The following is a 19,573-nucleotide window of genomic DNA, read 5'->3' as shown; positions in this document are numbered from 1 at the left end:
GGTCAGGAATCAGAATACACTTGACAGTTTCCAAGAACCCTGGAAGTTGTAGACCGCACACTGGCCAATCAGTGAAGAACTGTGAAGCCGGCAATTACTCGGACACCACTGAGTGTTTCGGCGCATTACATATGTCACGATCAAATAGCAGCGATTGGTTAAATAAAAAAAGTAGCTGCCTACAGGCGAGCGAACGAATCCTAATGCTGCGAGGTCAGATGGTTTCCATGAAGTGAAACCGGCTGATGAATCAGGCTGTAAAAATGTGCTTTAAAGTCATGGAAATTCACTTTAGGTCATGAAAAAGTCATGGAAATGTTTTGAAATATTGTCAGTGAAAAAGAGTGAGAACCCTGCGTACAATACAATTCAATATTACACTTAACCACAGCTTAAGTTAAAAATAGGCAAAAAAGAATAGGTATATAACCGCATTTCTCCACGACTGATCCAAACTATAAGAGCATTCATCCTCTTTATGACTTCAGAAATAAAGAAAGTCCAAGCTGTCTGAGCTCTGATCCGACGCCGCCCAGAAGGAAGGAGGTTAAACTCCTCAGAGTGAGTGCTCGGGGCTCTCCATTATTTGTTGAACCTTGCAAATCACTTTTCTGTTGTAGATGTCCTGCAGCTGGGACCACTGTAAGCCTATGATTTTACAGTTTTAATGTGTGTTTCCTCATCATGAACTGGAGTTGTTCTTTATTTCATTCACTCTCTATTCCACCTTGTGATATCATGTGGTCATTTTTAAACTCCACAAACCTTCATTAGAATCATTTAGATGATTTCAACCCTGGAATTGCCAATCTGGGGTTTCAGTAGAGATCGTTCACATCAGAGAAACGCATTTTAGGTTTAAACCAACTGGATTTCAGAATTAAAACTGGCAACCCAAATGAGTGACCGTGAAGCTTTCTGACTGAATAATTGTCTTGAGAACCTAAACAAGAAATTAAAACATCATGTCCAATGTTTTATAATTAGGAATAAATCAGCATTACCACAGTTATATTTAATGACATGGTTATATTTAATTTTTCACATCTGGGCACACAGTTCGGTCATGTACGTGGAATTTAACATCTAAATCTTACATACAGTTCCTTTTATTGTTGTGATACTTTAGCCCTTGTATTTCAATTACTGGAAAAGCGTCCAGCAGCAGCAACCTTTTCCAGAAATGAGTGAAAGAAAGAATACAAATGAAGGGATTTTGGACCATAAATCTTCTTCTCAGTGAGGTCATTTTAGAGCTGGATCATTTAGAAGAGTGCTGTCACAACCAGCAGTTGGAGTGACTTCATAGCAGACGTGGGTAGTACTTACTTACATTTACTTGAGTAACTTTTTAAACAAATTGTACTTTTCAGAGTACCTTTCTAGCAGCATACTTTTACTCTTACTTGCGTAGAATGAGTAGATTTTTTTTTTTTTTTTAAATTAACAGTACTCTCACTTGAGTGAAAGTTGTGGTTCCTTTTCCCACTGTGAGTAAGTACAAGTGACAAAAGCTTTATGTTGACTAGGGATGGGCATGGTTAGTCAATCAATACGTGATCATTAAGAATTTCATCAATCACGTTCATTTTTAATCAACAAACCGAATGTAGGTTGCAGTGTAGTGTAGTGTAAGGAGACGAGGCTGCGTCTGACACAAACACTGGAGTTGTGCCTCACAGTCCCACATTTGGGCTCTGACTCCTTGAAGACACTGTAGCACTCAGCATATCAGTGTTTTTTGAGTATCCCAGTTTCGTCATGATGCATGTAAACGCAGTATCCCGGTTACTGCAACATAAAGTTGAGTCACATGTGTCCAAAAGACTTTTCAGTCTTTTCATCACAACAGAAACCAAAATTAATAAAGTGACCAACATAAATAAAGTGAGTGAAATGATGTTAAATAAAGAGCTGCACTAAACCTGCACACATCTGATCTTTGAAAACATGAGCCATCTCCAACACAACACACACACAGCACACACTCACCATCATCATCATCATCATCATCCCTCTGTCACAGGTAGAACACTCATATTCCACTGAGTCGTGTCCTTTAGTCTGACAGAAGCTGAACCACATCAGAGCACAAGGAGGGAGCTGTTTTTAGAGCGCTTAGTTTATGCAAATGAGTCATATGGTTTTAAGTTTTGTTTGTCTAAGATGTAAACAAATGTGTCAAAGCTGCATTAAACACATTATAATCTCACATGGCTGATGTGGAGTGGTTTTGGTTTATATGTTGTAAAGTTGAGTTTATTTATGCAGATTGGTAATAGTCATAATAATGATGATAATTTTAATATGAAAACATTAATGATTAATTGAAAATCGTTGTTAATTCTCCCAACGACTGATTAAGAAAACTGAATCGAATGCCCATCCCTAATATCAACAATATGAAATGATTTGATCATTTGTGTTTCTTGCACCGCTCCTTAGATATGATTTTGTGCATTACCAGTGCATTATTTAGTGTAGTTTTGTCCGGGTCTGTTCTGACTATTCCGACATATTCCAACATCCCTTCATTACAAGATGTTCTCTGTTTAGACGTGCCAGTTTTCCGACACTTTTTAGTATCGCTTTTCTGAGATGTCATACATGTTGTTCTCCGCAGTTCGCCTACATAATGAATGAAGCACAAAGGGCTCATGCAGCCTCCATTTTAGATTAGATATTTTCCCTTGGTCTGGCCTCTAAACGTTGAGTTTGATCTGCAGTGGATTGTGGGATGCCTCATAGTTCTTTACTGCTGGATAGGAACATGGTTCTGTTAAAATAAGGAACATCCTGAGCTTCCTCTGAAGGAGCTCATGGTTCTGGTTATGGTATGGATGACAAAGTAAATCCAAAGATGAGCTTGAGTTGAGTTGTTTTATTTATGAATGAAAAGAAGGAAATGTGTATTATTTCTTTTATTTTACAGTTAAATTATTATTTATGTAATTAGGTTTTTTTTTGTAATCTTAAATGTTCCTATATGAACTGCCGACCTCTTACACTTTAATAATAAAAAAAAGACCTTGTGGAATTTGGCAGATTTGTTTTTGCAGTTTTCAGTTTTAGGGGGTTATTTTTCCTGTACAGATATCGAGATATATATCGTATATCGAGATATAGCAAAATATATCGAGATATATTTTTTACTCCATATCGCCCAGCCCTAGTGCATATATATACACATACATATATATATATTAGGGGTGTCAAATTATCGCGTTAATTGCGATTAATTAATTACAGTCATATTTAGCGCGTTATGTTTTTTAATCGCGTTAATCTCATTTTTAATCTCTAACTTTAGTGTTTCTGTATGCAAGTCGCTTTATTATAAAACCTGTTTTTATGTGTTGTTGGGACAACAACACACACACACACACACAAAAAACACATTTATACATTTTTTTATTTCGGTAATTCCACTCATTGTCGGAAACCCACACAAAACGCGTGCACAGTAACACTAGTCCTGGTGTTAGTTCTGGTTTAGTCCTGGTTTAGACCTGGTTTAGACCTGGTTTAGACCTGGTTTTAGTTCTGGTTTTAGTCCTGGTTTAGTCCTGGTTTAGTCCTGGACTGGGTTAGTCCTGGTTTTAGTCTTGGTGTTAGTTCTGGTTTAGAGGCGCACAGGAGGAAGCGCAGTTTACGCAGCGTACGCGAGAAAACACGATCCACACGCGGCTCACGGGAGGACAGCGGTGTCCGCGCAGTAACTACGGAAGGAAACGTGGTTCTCAGGTTGATGACGATGATGAAGGTGTGTGTTTGTTTGTGTGTGTGTTTGTGTGTGTTTTGTGTGCGTGTCCCCTCATGTGGCAGGTCACTATAGGACAGTAGTGCAGACATCATGAGTCTATGCAGGTTGTTTTCACCAGTGACATTTAAGTTGTAGGTGATTTTATATTTGTTATTTTCTTTTATATTTCACGTCGGGAGAATAATTTCCAAGACACGAATGTGTTTTTACCTGTGCACTGCTGCCTCTGTTCTACTGGCTCTTCCACCTCGTCCATTGTGTGACTGACGCCGCCAACGTTAACATGACGTTTACATCGCTCTTACTGCGCGCGTTTTATGTGGGTTTCCGACAATGAGTGGAATTACTGAAATAAAAAAATTTATAAATGTGTTTGTGTGTGTGTGTGTGTGTTGTTGTCGTCCCAACAACGCATAAAAACAGGTTTTATAATAAAGCAACTCACATACAGAAACACTAAAGGTAGAGATTAAAAATTAGATTAACGCGATTAAAAAACATAACGCGATAAATATGACTGTAATTAATTAATCGCAATTAACGTGATAATTTGACACCCCTAATATATATATATATATTTATATTATATACTGCAGCATCTCAAAGAACATTCACCTTTCAACTTTTGTCTTTTGTTTTATATCTTAGTATCTCAGTTTGTCTTTTATATTATTTATTCTCTTTGCTTTACCTAAGGTCTTACATTGTGCTAAAAGTACTTTTCTTTTAGCTTAGAGCCTTGTAGCTGAACAAGGATGTTGTTCTCTCATTAAAAAAACATACCTGGTGTTTCGTTTTATTCTCATATGTTGGTTTATCCTGCTGCAAACATATGAAGGCCATCTAGCTCTCGCTTTTATTTAGTTTTCACATGTTTGAGTAACCATTTATTATGAGTTTGTCTACATCTCCAAAGCTCAAAATGTTCTGGCCAACGTTGTGATGTCTTGAAGCGATAGATTTCAAGATTTCAACAGCTACTTTTTACCTTTTCTTTAGCTGAGTTTGGCAATTCCTGCTCAGAAATCATCCAAATGATTCTAGTCAGGGTGTATGGAGTTTAAAGCACTTCCAGTATTACCACATCCTAAATATGAGAAGAACACGTCCTAAATATGCACACAGCAAAAAGTGGAGTGTTAAATTTGACTCTCACAGAATCAATTTGAACATTTTCTCAGGGTTTAAATGAGTCCAATCTGTTCTACAGTTGATTTAACATTTTTGGAAATATCACTTATTTTACCAGATCTTTGGCATTTTTTGTCCTAACAACATGAAAATTGGCACTACACACACTCATACCATTAGGATGACACCCTCCGAATTTGAGATCAGTCAGATGAGCGGTTTGAGAGTTATGTGTGAAACAGACAAACACACAGACAGACGAAAGTTCCCGTTTAACCCCAAAAGAGTTATAAGAGTAACCGGATAACACTTTGTAGGGATACGTCTTACCAGTATGTGTAAATGATGAGAAGAAACATCTCAAACTTCAGTAGCCGGACATCCACTAAGAACTGATCGATAGAACTAGCCCCGCCCCCGAGAGAGTCTGAAATCCTCCAAGACACTGACATGATACAGACAGAACAGAGACTCTTTCTGCAGGAGACATGTGCAGTAGAGCGCAGGGAGAGACGGGGGTGAAGATGTTGTTTGATTGTGTTTTGAACAGTTATTTTGCGCTTTATACACACACCCGCCTCATGGAAAACACAAAACGGGGATTGATGTAGCTGTGGAAGGAGGAAACAGCTGCTGCATGTGAGCTCGTCGTCAGTGAATCGATGGTGAGATTTTGGCAACGGCAGCTGAACTGACTCAGTGCAAAAAGACGACAAAAACTTTCAGAGGCGATAAAAGCAGACGGCCCGAACTTAATAACCTTCTTGAACATGGACACCTGCGTCTTATATTCAGGTGCAGCCTATATATGTACAGTGTTAAAATTTTGTTAAGATTTAGTTTATGCGGCTTTTATTTAGCTGTGCTCAATAGTCCAGATTTAACGGTAACTTTCAAATAGTTAAAATAACACTTTTTTTTTGTTGTTAAAAACAACTCTGAAATATTTTACCCTGAAGTCTGTACCCTCCAGTTTTTGCTGTGGAGGGTTTGTGTGTTGTTGTTCTTTCACTCTTGCTTGATTCCCTCTTGAGATTTCTGAACATTCTTCCCAACTGGTGTTTGACATTTAATGATAATCCAGAAGTAGAGGAGCCAAGTCTACTTACATTTAACCTTGGTATCGGTGTTATTTGTGGCTTTTATTTTTACAAAAGTGATTTTTTTTTTTAAATTAAAGACAATAAAATATAACATTTTAAAAAATACAATAAGAAAACATAAAACAAGACACAAAAACATACAACAAAAATAAAACAACAAAACTCTCCACCCCTTCCCCCCAACACACACACAAATTAAAGGGCCCATCTCATGCAAAATCAACTTTTCAGAACTTTCTACCTGATGTGTGGGCCTTGTATATGTGGCCAAAGTGATTTTTAGACTGATTCAGACTCAAACTGCGGTGTATTTCTGCCACCCTCCCATGTGACAACTAAAGCTGCTACAACGATGACGTGGCAGCTACACCTGTGACACATTTGACGTAGCAGAAAACACTTCACAACCGCCCCCCTCCCCCGCTCCACCGCCTCCGCCCCGCCTCCACCTCGCATCGGCTGACAATTCCCACATGAACACCTAAACAAAAGCGACAGCATAAGCCAGGGGTGTCCAAACTTTTTTCATCAAAGGCCACATATCTAAACACAGATGAAGAAGAGGACTGATCGAGGGCCGTACACTGATGCTCAAAACAGTGAATAAGTGAAATATGTGTATGTTTAACATGTTAGAATGAGCCATCAGTCTTTATTCATGCTAAGATCCTTAAAACCACACACTAAATATTAAATATTAGTTTTATCAAAGTAGATTTTCAAAAAACTTGAAGTAAAAAGTTAATATTTAATTGATGCAAAGTCATTTGGGCCCATTCATCTGGAAGCCTGGGGGCCAAGAAAAATTTGTCTGAGGGCCGCATTTGGCCCATGGGCCATAGTTTGGACATGCCTGGCAAAAGCTCATTGTTCTACACTGCAGTGTACTCGATATATGTTTATCTACTAGTGTTTATTAACACTTTACTAATCAGTAATGTTCAGCTGATGTGGACGTGGTGCTTGAGCTTCGTGCACCTCAAAGTGCTCGTCCGATTCCAGGTCCAACACATGCGGCTGAACGCACTGTATCCATGATGAATAAAAGTTTATTTCTACCACTATCAGGGCACAAGCCTGTCTCCCCCTCCCTCCCTGAGATGGGCGGAGGAAGGGCGGCTCACTCAGAGCCTGTGCTTTCTCAGGACGGGCGGGGGGATGAGCAAAATAGCAGGTCTTTCATAGTTCGTGGTCTGTGACTGCCTCCAACAAATCAGTAAGATTTCATAACTATTGTGTAATGGATGCTCCAAAACCCAAATTGTGCTTGTTTTCCTTTTTACTACAATCTTGAAGCGAATTTTAAAGGCATTTTAAAAGGGAAAAGTTTTTCTTCATCTTCACAATAAATCTGAGATCCTTGCAATAGATTTGAAATGGTTAAAGGTCCAATTTTCATACAGTGCTTTTTCCATGTTCAAGCCAGGAGCTTTTCATGCACCACAGTACACAGACACTGGGGACAAGGTGAGTAAGTGTCTTCCCCAAGGACACAACAACAGCATTCATCTGTGTTAACTCTGTGTTAAATAGAATTACACAGCCAACCAATGATGTTTATGTCCAGGACGAGATTTTAACAGCTAAATATCGGTAAAGGCAAATATCAGTTATCAGCTAAAGTAGCAGACAGGATATCGACTCAAAAAACCTAGGCCTCAAATCTCTAATTTCAACAAATCACTTCTTCACTGCGTGTGTGTGTGTGTGTGTGAATGGGTGAGTGGTTCCTCAATGTAAAGCTCTTTGAGTGGCTTGAAGGTGGAAAAGCGCTGTATAAAAATGTGACCGTTTACCATTTCAAATCCATTGCAAGGCCCTCAAATCAAAATAGAGATGAAGATTAACTTTTCACTTCTGTAAAAATAATAGCCACAAATAACACTAATACTGACCGAATGGTGGTGTGTGAAAAAAACTTGAAATATATATCGTATTGTTTAATTTGATGATACAGTATCAATTTCGTGGGCTGGTGTTTCAAAAATTTTTAGGTGTATTTTATTTTTATTTTGTGTAAGAGCTACTATTGTGTTGACATTTTCACTGTTTTGATGAGAAAATGTGTGTTTTTCATATTAACTTTGCACAAACTTAGTAGGCTTTTAGAATCAGAGCCTTGATTTAGACTTTGTTTTTCACCGAACCGTATTGAATCGATTTGAAATATATCGTACTGAATTGAAAGTGCAGTGTATCGAAAAAGCACATCATGGTCTATGTATCAAGGTATCTATCGTATCGGCAACTTCTTAAGCCCTACTAACCAATACTGAAGAATCATATACTGATACTGGAACCAATATCCCCTCCCTACACTGCTTAGCCAAAAAGCTTGGCCAAAATTTAAGATATAAACACTCAGAAAATGACTTAAAAGTAGTGAAAGTTTTTTTTTACAAGAGCCGGTGAGATCAGACTTCATATAAAACTACTTCATATTTGCAATGTTCTGTTAATTTGTGAAAGAGGTTCCCAGGCTCCCCAACCTGTTCTGAGTTTGAATATGTTTTTTTTTTTTTAAATGTTGTTTTTTTTTAAATGTAAAAGCAGGATTTTACACATTGCAAGGTGTAATCTGCTTTTTCAATAAAAAGCTAATTTGAAAAAAAGAAAATTATTATTAATGAAATTATCTGTCCATGCAGCAAGATTTTTTTTACTTGACATTTTTTACTTGTTATCTTAAAATAAACCACCTTTAGGCTAGAACTAATCAGTCTCAGAGCTAGTAAGTAGATCATAAATCTGAAAATAAGTTGTGTGAAGCATCCCTCAGTCGTCCAGGTAGAATCCATGGCGAGGAAAAAATTCAGTTTGTCGACTGGACAAAAGTTAGTTTGGCTGAAGATGTTTCGCAGCTCATCCAAGCTGCTTCTTCAGTTCTGGTCAGACGCTGGTGGACACTTCCTTATATCTGTCTGCAGGGAGGAGCTAACTAACTACTCTGAAACTACCACATCTACTTGTTTACAGTTTTTGTTTGTTAGTTAGGCCTATTGACCTGTACAATGTGTGGGGTTTAATTAGCAGAACAATTCAGGGCCATAAGGAGCTTCCACACCTCTGGACCTGACCTGGCTGCACCTGTTGTTCTCTTGTTTTGATGTAGGTTTGAGGATGGAGTTGTAAATAGGAGATAGATGGTGTCTGAGGCCTCCACTTCTGTTAAGAGAAGGATTCTCTTTCTTAACAAAAATGGCTTCTTTCACTCCCCTCTCAAACCAATTCTTTTCTCTGGCTAAAATCTGTACCTCACTGTCCTCAAATGAGTGGCCCGTGGATTTTAAGTGGAGATGTACAGCAGACTGAGGTCCACTGCTGCTCTCTCGTCTGTGTTGGCACATCCTCTTGTGAAGTAGCTGTTTAGTTTCTCCAATGTAGTGTTCACTGCAGTCTTTTGTTAAAAAAGAGAATCCTTCTCTAAACAGAAATGGAGGCCTCAGACACCATCTATCTCCTATTTACAACTCCATCCTCAAACCTACATCAAAACAAGAGAACAACAGGTGCAGCCAGGTCAGGTCCAGAGGTGTGGAAGCTCCTTATGGCCCTGAATTGTTCTGCTAATTAAACCCCACACATTGTACAGGTCAATAGGCCTAACTAACAAACAAAAACTGTAAACAAGTAGATGTGGTAGTTTCAGAGTAGTTAGTTAGCTCCTCCCTGCAGACAAATATAAGGAAGTGTCCACCAGCATCTGACCAGAACTGAAGAAGCAGCTTTGATGATCTGTGAAACGTCTTCAACCAAACTAACTTTTGTCCAGTCGACAAACTGAATTTTCTCCTCGCCTGAAAATAAGATGAATAACCTGATATACGTTTTAAAATCTTGGCCAGATCAGAGAAATTTGCAGTGTAGTTCAAATGTAAGTAGACTAGGAGGAGCACTTCTGGATTATGATTACATGTCATACACCTCATTAGAATCATTTGGATGTGTCACGTTGTCTCATATTGTAGAAGCTTTAAAAGAAGATTGTAGGCGCTGTTTCAAGTTGAGCACATTATCGCACACAGACACTTAACGCTGGGGTTTGTGCGGCGCTCGGTCCGTCTCTCTGTCAGCTCTCTGAGTAAATTAAACCTCCACTGTGGCATGTTGTTGTCATTGTTGCTCTGTTTAATTCTTTTAAAGCCACTGTTGTTTTATGTGAAATCATTAGCGGCTGGCACTGGGAGGACCACAATAAATACCCTCGCTCAAGCTGTCGGCAAATAATGTGCATGTTGATATTACACTCAGTAAATCCCACGCACACTGAGCTACCTTAGTTTTACACAACATGCCAATACATCGTTTCTAGACCTCATGATTTCGAAATGAATAAACATGCCCATGGCCTGGATTGGCTCTACATGTCATATGTGTGGTGTGTGGGACTGCTTTTCACAGCCAAATGGGTACACTGAGTCTACAGGGTCTGTATTACTCCATTATGTAGTACTTGAAGCTAAATTATGCATCTGTGCTTGAAGGCTGTGCTTGTTTATTGTGCTCTCATACTACATTTATTGGTCGCACTGTTGTAGCAATGGCCCATTTCGTCTTTCTGGTTGCCACATGTCAGAGGATCTCAGCTCTTATCCAGCCCAGAGGCGTTCTTTGGAGAATTGGTGCACATTTGTGGTGAAGGTTAAGCGAATATTGATTGAACGACATTTGCGTAGGCGTGTGTAATGTGCTTGTTGTTGTGTTTGCAGCGTGTGGGAGATCGTGGGAGAGGCGGAGGGAGGCCTGTCCGTGCTCAGAACCTTCAGGCTCCTCAGGGTGCTGAAGCTGGTCCGGTTCCTGCCCGCGCTCCGGAGGCAGCTGGTGGTCCTCATGAAGACCATGGACAACGTGGCCACCTTCTGCATGCTGCTCATGCTCTTCATATTCATATTCAGGTCTGCAAATATACTGTGTACATGAGAGGGGCAAGGGTCTCCATCTGATACATGAGATTGTTTTGGTTAAATTATATTAATTTTCTTTATTTACTCTCCTAATCTAGCTGTGTTTTGATCTTAGCTAAACAAAAAAGGAGCCTAATAAGACCTAATTAGATAACCAAATAATTAGATAATTGGCGTGTGTGTGCATGCACCTATGAAATCTGATATTGCAAAACACCTGATGTACAAGCATTTGTCCAGTTATTAGAATATTTAGAGTTTGGTCAAAGCACTTAACACATGCACAGGTACAACTAGAAAAATCAAATTACTCAGATTTTACCATAATTTACCGTAATTTCAAGACTATAAGCCGCTCCTTTTCTCACACTTTGAACCCTGTGCCTAACATATAGATGGGTTATTTGTTCAGCACTGTGGATGCGCACAGCCTGAGTGCAGAAAGCGCCGCTGTCTGTGGGGTTAACATAAAGTTGCAACACTAGCCGGACATACTCTCATACCTGATCGATACAACTAGCCCCATCCCCCGGGAGAGCTGAAATCTGGTGAAAGCGTACAACACGCTGACATGATTCAGATAGGACAGAGGCACGTTCGTCACTGTTCGGAAAAATCATGCACTGGTATTTAATTAAAAATAAAAATAAAAATCTTTCTGTGTACCATCTTTCTGTGTAAATATCTCAAGTTACAGCGTGGACACCTGCAGCTTATAGACAGGTGCAGTCTATATATGTACACATTTTTATTTCTTTTAAAATTTAGTTGACGTGGCTTCCATTCAGGTGCGCTCAATAGTCCAGAAATTACAATACATGACACATGAAAATACAGTTTTTGATGCACATCTCAAAGTGCCTATGACCATTTTATTTAAAACATAATCAAGATCATTATATTTAAAATTTGGCTAAAAATTTAACACTTTTTTTCCAGTTTGGGCATTTTTTTCTCCTTAGAAATTATGACATTACACTGTAGGGAACTCCGTAACTGTTACCTAGAAACCATGCTGTACACTAGGCCAAAACTCCTCAAAAGTCACAGAAATGATTACTGGGCAAATATATAAAACCACCTTTATTTTGTTTAAAGGTTGTATAGAGGATTTTCCAAGGAACGAGAAATCCAGCGACTGTTTGTCCTTTTTCAAATGTTGCGCATGCGTGAAACCACCCCCCTCCCCACAGCTCCTACGTAGAAACGCCTCCTCCCTCCCCCTCCTTACGCCAGAAACAGGTTTGTTTACAGCCGGTGAGCTGCACATGACTTGTAAACAACTAACTACAGTGTTGGTTAGGCAAGGCGGAGAAGTGAGGAGAGGGGGGAGGGGGCGCGGACATTTCGTGCGCAGACAAGAAGTGAGGAGCAGGAGAAGAGCGGAGCGGGGAGCGAGGAGAGGGGAGCGGTGCGCGGAGATTCCGTGCCCGGAGAAGTGAGGGGCAGGGGGAAGAGCGGAACGGGCAGCGGGGAGAGAAGCAGGAAAGGGGAGCAGAGAAGGAGTGCGCGGAGATTCAGTGCGAATGAACTAGCTACAACACGCAGCAGCAAGCGGACTCTTTCTTTGCCTTGAAAATTACGTTTTCAGACATAGGATATCGCATTCGTGTCCTGAAAAATGTTTGTCTAGCTCTTGGAAATAAAGTACGTTTTCATAATAAGCAGAAGTGACCTGTCCAGGAGTAATTTGTGGACCAGTGCGTCAGTCTTTAGACCCTGCGTCTGCTTCAGTCGCGCCATCGCTGGAATGAATCTCCAAGAATCACTTTAGTTTGGCTTCGCTGCTTTTCCCCTTGTCTTCTTCTTTCAGCGACCTCAAAAACGGACTTTCTTTTGCGGCTAACTGCTCCTGGATTCTTGTCGCCATTGCAACAAACTTTGTGCGAACTGCGAGGAAGATATAGGTAAAAAAAAAAGACGCTAAGAACTGTTGCGTTGGTGGAGTAAACAGCGTCTGTGCGTCTTGCGTCTGTGGACTGCGTGACAGGCGTACGTAAACCACGTACCGGCGCGCGCGCAGGCAAGTCAGTTACGCTAGAACCGTAGGGAGTTTGATTGACAGAATATAAGCTAACAGATAACGAGGAAGTGTCGTTATCTATTGGCAAATGTTTAGCCCCACCACATCCAGAGTTGATGAATTTTTATTCTCTTTTTTTTGGTCATCATAATTACAAGGCTACTGCACCTCTATAATGCTATCATTGACAATTTGAAACAAAAAAAATCCTCCATACAACCTTTAAAGTATCAGAAACATGTACATTTAAATTGTGCCTAACTGGATCGAATTCTCCCTAGCGTGATGTATATGTTTTAAAACTCTCTACTACCTTTCAATTTTCAACGAATGTTTCTTCAACAAATTACTTCTTGATTGGTGTGAAACTATTCATTTATATTTACAGCAGGTATTATCCCACCAAATGAAGTCTAAATTAGAGAAACCTGTCTGCGCACTGTTAGACTAGTAAATAAAGTAATTAACATTTGGTTGGATTTATCAAAGATAGTTGTTTATTTAGAGATTTGTCATCACCGTGTATTAAAACCTGCTTATTTCCCCTTTGCTGTTTTTCTTCCAGCATCTTGGGCATGCATCTGTTCGGCTGTAAATTCGGTTTGCGTCAGGAGACCGGTGACACATTACCGGACAGAAAGAACTTCGACTCCTTGCTCTGGGCCACCGTCACTGTGTTCCAGGTCCGTCCCCACTCCCACTGCATCAGCTTTACTTCATCTGGACATCTTCCTGTTGATACATGACTGCTAAATTACACTCTGAAATGAATTGCAATGGGAAACACGTAGCAGCTGGTCCTGTCACCAGTAGTGGCCCAGGCGATTGTACGAATTAATTCATTTGTACCAATTTGGGAACACTCGCTCTCAATTTCTCTGGCAAACACAAAAGCCCTCTGGTGAGAAGGTAAGCAGGGTTTATGACTGAGCTGAGAGTGGTGTAACAAAACAACCTCAAGGCCTTATTTACCACTGATGAGCGTCATTATACTTTAGCCCATTCAAGCAAAGAAACTGAAATTGGCATTGTGCTGACAACAGCTACATAGAAAATAGGTTAGTTCTAAGTGCAGCACCTATTACAGTGTATTATATGAGTGACATGCTGCCTGTTCACCTGTCTCTGCAGATCCTAACACAAGAAGATTGGAACGCGGTGCTTTATAATGGCATGGCCTCCACCACTCCTCTGGCTGCTCTCTACTTTGTAGCTCTCATGACATTTGGCAACTACGTCCTCTTCAATCTGCTCGTGGCCATTTTGGTTGAAGGATTCCAAGCAGAGGTAAGGACACAGCGTTGTTTGTTTTGGCTATTGAAGATGTCCTTTGAAATGATCTTTTCTGTGAGACACTTTAATACGTGTGAGGCAGTGAGCAGCTTTGTGATTTGAGTGGGGATATTAGTTGTATTTGCAGATAAAGTGAAAGACTTTGTATCATTACCCTCTCTCCTCTTTCCATCACTTACTCTGAACAAGCAGAGATCCCCACATCTCCCTCTCCTGGGACACATCCTCCAACCTGGCAAAAGCCAGATTGATATTACAGAGCTAATCACGTTAGCACTCTAATATCAATCTGGAATGGCTCCCTCTGGAATTATCTATGTAGAGGAGGGACTTTCTCTGCAATATTTTGAAGCAGCTCTTATCACAATATCCAATGATGTTATTGACTATAAAAACAAAATTTACTGTAAATATATTCAGTATTTAGTACAGTTTGTGTACTTTTGTAGTGCTGTTATGCACATTTGGAAAAAAAACAAAACAAAAAAAACTCAAATCACTAACATCCATGAGTGCTCTGGCTCCTCCAGAACTCATCTCTCGCATTGGAGAATCATTGACATTACTGATCAGAACCGAAATATGTGGACAGTTTTTTTGGAACTTAGTAATTGTAACGTTTGTTCATGAATAAATAAGGATGAGAAAAGATGTTGTTAATGTAGTTTTTAAACATACGAGAAAGTATAAAATGTGCCAAATCTGACTGTTCACTCCTTGTGTCCTTAACGTTCTGTACATTTTTACAGTGTGTAACTTTTTTGCCATAATTAGACTGAAATAAAAGCTTTTTATTCACTTGCATCTCCTCAGTTATGCGGCCTGGAGGAGGATATTCTCATGCTTCTTTCTGGGGAAATGTTGTTTCTTTGGCTATAATATTTGACAGTATGGCATTAAACGTATCTATCACAATGGAGAATGTTCTGAAGTAAGGTTTTAACTTTCTGTTTCTGTGGAAAGTTACACACTGCACTAAAGGTACAGCCATAAACACTGATAATTGTTGTCAGATAAATGATTGAAAAGCAACTTGTGCTTAAAGTGTCAGACAGTTCCTTTGTTTGCTTTGATCCCAGAGCTCTTTTCTTTACTGCTGAAGTGTTTTCTGTGTTTCTGTGTCTCGTTTCTGCTCACCTCCCTCTGCTCCAATCACCACAGTGTGCTGCGTGTCTGCACATTTGGACTTGTGCTGGGACTAAAGCACAGGCTTTACGAAGTGCCACAGCGCTTCACTTTATTTGAAATGTGTCACCCTACCCGCCCTGACCACAGCGCTCCAGCAAAACTTCATCAACTGTTCCGAACGCGCAATACAGAACCAACCACCGTCTCGCTGTTGGGAGGCTTCCAGTGCTCTTTCCCCTCCATTATACTCTATCTCTTCCTCCCTTCTCTCCCTCGCTCCCTATCTCTCATTCTTTCACTCACACGCTCCTCTCCTGGGTGGGGATGTGTTTGATACGGCCTGCCATTCACAGCTGGGGAGCTTTTGTTGTTTAGTTTTCATCTTTTATCTGCGGCATCAGAGAACACTCGCTGTCATCCCCTCCCTCCCCCTGTACACACATACATACAGACACTCTGCCAAATCCGTCTGCCGTCATTTTTCTGGCGTGAATTTTAATTAAATTCAGTAAAGCTTTATTGGCCTGAACTGGGGAGATCGCTGCCAATGCCACGATCATAACTCAACTAGAGAACTCAGGAGACCCCTACCCCCCCTCCAGGCCCGTCTGGCACTAAACTTTATCAGTCATTCTTTCACTCCCCACTAATTCTTTTGTACGACTCAACGACAGCAGAGCAGAGCGAAACGTGACGGTTGCGCCAATTGTTAAGGTATTTGCCACATGGTTCTGTGTTTGTGTTGTAGGGGGACGCCAACCGGTCCGAGGCCGATGAAGACAGGCAGTCTCTGGGTTACGAGGATGAGGAGAAGCTGAGGGAGCTGTACGCTGCAGGTACCACCACTGGGAACACACAATTACACTGTTTTAAAAAAGGTTTATTATCTAAAATTGACTTTGGAAGCTTTATACCATGTTATAATGCTGTTCCCTCATCAAAAGATATGCTTTAAGATGTTTACATGTCGTCCATGCATTTTTGAGTCATCTAGCGATCTCTCCTGGGCCCTATTCAAAGCCTCCTTATGGTTAGCTGTAAGATTCTGTCCAATGTTCAGCCTACAGACATCTATGCTCCCACACCCCAATTTCCCAAAATATAAATAAGATACTTTGTCAGAAGCTTTGTAAGACTTTAATCCGATCTTTATTTTAATGCTTATTTTTAATATCGTATTTTAAAGGGCCAATCTCATGCAAAATAACTCTTTTCACATTGTATCTTCTGCACATAAACAAGCACAATTTGGGTTTTGGAACATCCATTACACAATAGTTATGAAATCTTACTAATTTCTTGGAGGTAGTCACAGACCAGGAACTATGAAAAGCCGGCTATGAGAAAGCACAGGCTCCGCCCTCCAAACGTGACGTAGGCTCTGAGTGAGCCGCCCTTCCTCCGCCCATCTCAGGGAGGGAGGGGGAGACAGACGTGCACCCTGATAGTGGTAGGAACAAACTTTTATTCATCATGGAGATACAGCGCATTCAGCGAGGACTTTGAGGAGCACGAAGCTCAAGCACAGCGTCAACATCAGCTGAACATTACTGATTGGTAAAGTATTAATAAACACTAGTAGATAAACTTATTATATCGTGTACACCGCAGTGTAGAACAATGAGCTTATGCTGTCACTTTTGTTTAGGTGTTCATGTGGGAATTGTCAGCCGATGTGGGTTGGAGGTGGGGCGGAGGCGGTGGAGTGGGGAAGAGGGGCGGGCGTGAAGCGGTTTCTGCTACGTCAAACGCGTCATAGGTGTATCTGCCGCGTCATCGTTGCAGCAGCTTTAGTTCGTTGTCACGTGGGAGGGTGGCAGAAATACACTGTAATTTGTAAAAAAACAAAAAACAAAACAAAATCAATCTAAAAACCACTTCAGCGACATATACAAGGCCCACACATCACTCTTAGAAGAAAGCTCTGAAAAGTTGATTTTGCATGAGATGGACCCTTTAAGTCTCACATATATAAGTTAAATCAGTTAGTCACTCACCTTTTTTGTTGAAAATCAAACTCCTAAACAGAACCATGAACGCTGTTATCGATCACAGGCTCCTGAACATGTGTTGTTTAAATCCAGTTTGTATCTTAAAACACCATAGACACCACCACAGACATTCATGTAAAACACCCCCAATGTGATGTCACTTCAAAGTATCAGTATTCTGTGTGCTACCTCATAGAATGAAATACACTCTTTTTAAGACTGTGTATAATTTGTGCTGTGGTTACCAGAGGTGGGACCTAGTCGTTGATTTGCAGGTCTCAAATAAGTCTCAAGTCGTTGACCTCAAATCCGAGTCAAACTCCAAGTCAAAGACAGGAACATCCAAGTCCAGTCTCGAGTCACTGGCCCATAAGTCCAAGTCAAGTCCAAGTCATCTGCTTTGAGTTTCAAGTCATTTCAAGTCTTTAAACCAAAATATAACTTTGGTTTTATGAATTTATATGCCTTATAAACTAAATTGTACTTAAAGTCATGGTATATTTATATATGAGTATTTATATAAGAGTTTATATAAGAGAGTCAGAATAGAAAGTATTCAGATTTAAAAGTGCAGTTATTTTGTCCTGTAGTCTGCACTGAAATGGAAGCATCTTGTTTGGTGTACAATAGTTCCCTCTGTTTTACTGTAATGTACTGTACATTACTGTAGTACATTTGAGGACATCACAGTACTTCAGTTACATCCAAAGTAACAAATAGAGAAGTGAGAGGGACATGTTCCAATTTGTTCCTGTAAAATGAAGCACCACATGCATCAACTGAAAAGAGAAAAAGTATTTCCAAAAAACTTTTTTTTAGGAGAAGCATCAAGTCTTCTCAAGTCCTAAAAATAGTGACTCAAGTCTGACTCGAGTCCAAGTCACGACTTGCAAGTCCCAACCTCTGATAGTTACTAACATGAAATATCAATCAGTCATATGTTTAATTATTGTAAATAGTTTCCATTTATTTTGCTGAATGCTGTAGTGATTTATTTATGATACTGTAGAGTTATTTTTGTGGAATTATTATTATTATTTTTTTAAAATCAGGGTTAGAGTAAGTAAGTCTTTATTTATATAGCGCTTTTCACAGACATATGTCACAAAGACAATTTACAGAGCATTATTCAGCATTATTCCTTCACTCCATACCATAGCGGTCAGGATTTTTTTTTTTTTTGGAGGTGAGGGAGTAATACAATTGAGAAATGAACACGCAAAGTAATTGAGTTCACACTATAGTATTGCAATACTTGTGTGTATTCCTTAGATAGCCCCTTAATGCCTAGTGTCACAAATATGCGACAAACCGCTTGGATCAAGATATAAGCTGAGATAACGGCTGCATTCCTCCAATGTTAGTGCATATGCAGGACTTTCCTTGGAACCTTTGGCAAGCACTTGTTTCTATTTGTCGCAAATTTGCAACACACCCCAAATTTCTCTTTATTTATTTTTTAATAGTCAGTTTAAAAATCTCAGTTAAATTTTCCACCTACTTAAAGGCAAAAACACACACAAAACATTTTTTTATATACATCTATATAAAATGAGGCGTTAAGAGGTTAAAGGAGTTGTTCTACTTCTATAGATCTGTAATCATGATTAACTGTCTTATATAAATGCTGAGAAACAATACTGTAAATGACACTTGTAACTGTTATTGTCTTAAGGCAGGCATGTCCAAACTATGGCCCGTGGGCCAATTGCGGCCCTCAGACAAATTTTTCTTGGCCCTCAGGCTTCCAGGTGAATTGGCCCAAATTACCTTACATCATTTAAAAATGTACTTCTTACTGCAAGTATTTGGGAAATCTACCTTGATAAAGCGAATATGTAATATTTAGTTTGTGGTTTTAAGGATCTTAGCATGAGCCATCAGTGTTTATTCATGCTATTCGTTTTAAACATGCACATATTTCAATTATTCACTGTACTGAGCACCAGTCTATGGCCCTCGATCGGCCCTCTGCTTCATCTGTATTTAGATATGTGGCCCTTGATGAAAAAAGTTTGGACACCCCTGTCTTAATGCTTCAAATGTCATCCAAAGCCGTCTGTCCCAGATTGCCCACTCCACTCCGGTAATAAAGCCGGCTGTGACAGGAATGGCATCTGGCGTAAATAAAATCTGCCACATGACCTCGCTACTGTCTGTGGTGATCCATGATGAAAAAAAAGATGGAAAAAATTGTTTTGTTCTATGGTATTGTTTTGTTTTGTTACCTGAAATAG

The 19,573-nt window shown here is 39.8% G+C and overlaps 1 protein-coding gene across 1 annotated transcript in view; it reads left to right on the top strand.

The window, feature by feature from the left end:
* The window catches only part of cacna1hb (calcium channel, voltage-dependent, T type, alpha 1H subunit b), a 218,369-nt gene that overhangs the window by 121,506 nt on the left and 77,290 nt on the right, over positions 1-19,573 (top strand). Inside the window, exons 12-15 of the mRNA XM_055157997.1 lie at positions 10,707-10,892; positions 13,490-13,607; positions 14,056-14,211; positions 16,094-16,181. Coding sequence (XP_055013972.1) covers positions 10,707-10,892; positions 13,490-13,607; positions 14,056-14,211; positions 16,094-16,181 — 548 coding nt within the window. The remainder of the gene's footprint in view (positions 1-10,706; positions 10,893-13,489; positions 13,608-14,055; positions 14,212-16,093; positions 16,182-19,573) is intronic.

This window comes from Boleophthalmus pectinirostris, unplaced genomic scaffold (genome assembly GCF_026225935.1).
Source record: "Boleophthalmus pectinirostris isolate CB_2022bp ecotype Guang Dong unplaced genomic scaffold, ASM2622593v1 HiC_scaffold_22, whole genome shotgun sequence".
Lineage (NCBI taxonomy): Eukaryota > Metazoa > Chordata > Actinopteri > Gobiiformes > Gobiidae > Boleophthalmus > Boleophthalmus pectinirostris.
This window is presented reverse-complemented; position numbering and strand designations above follow the sequence as displayed.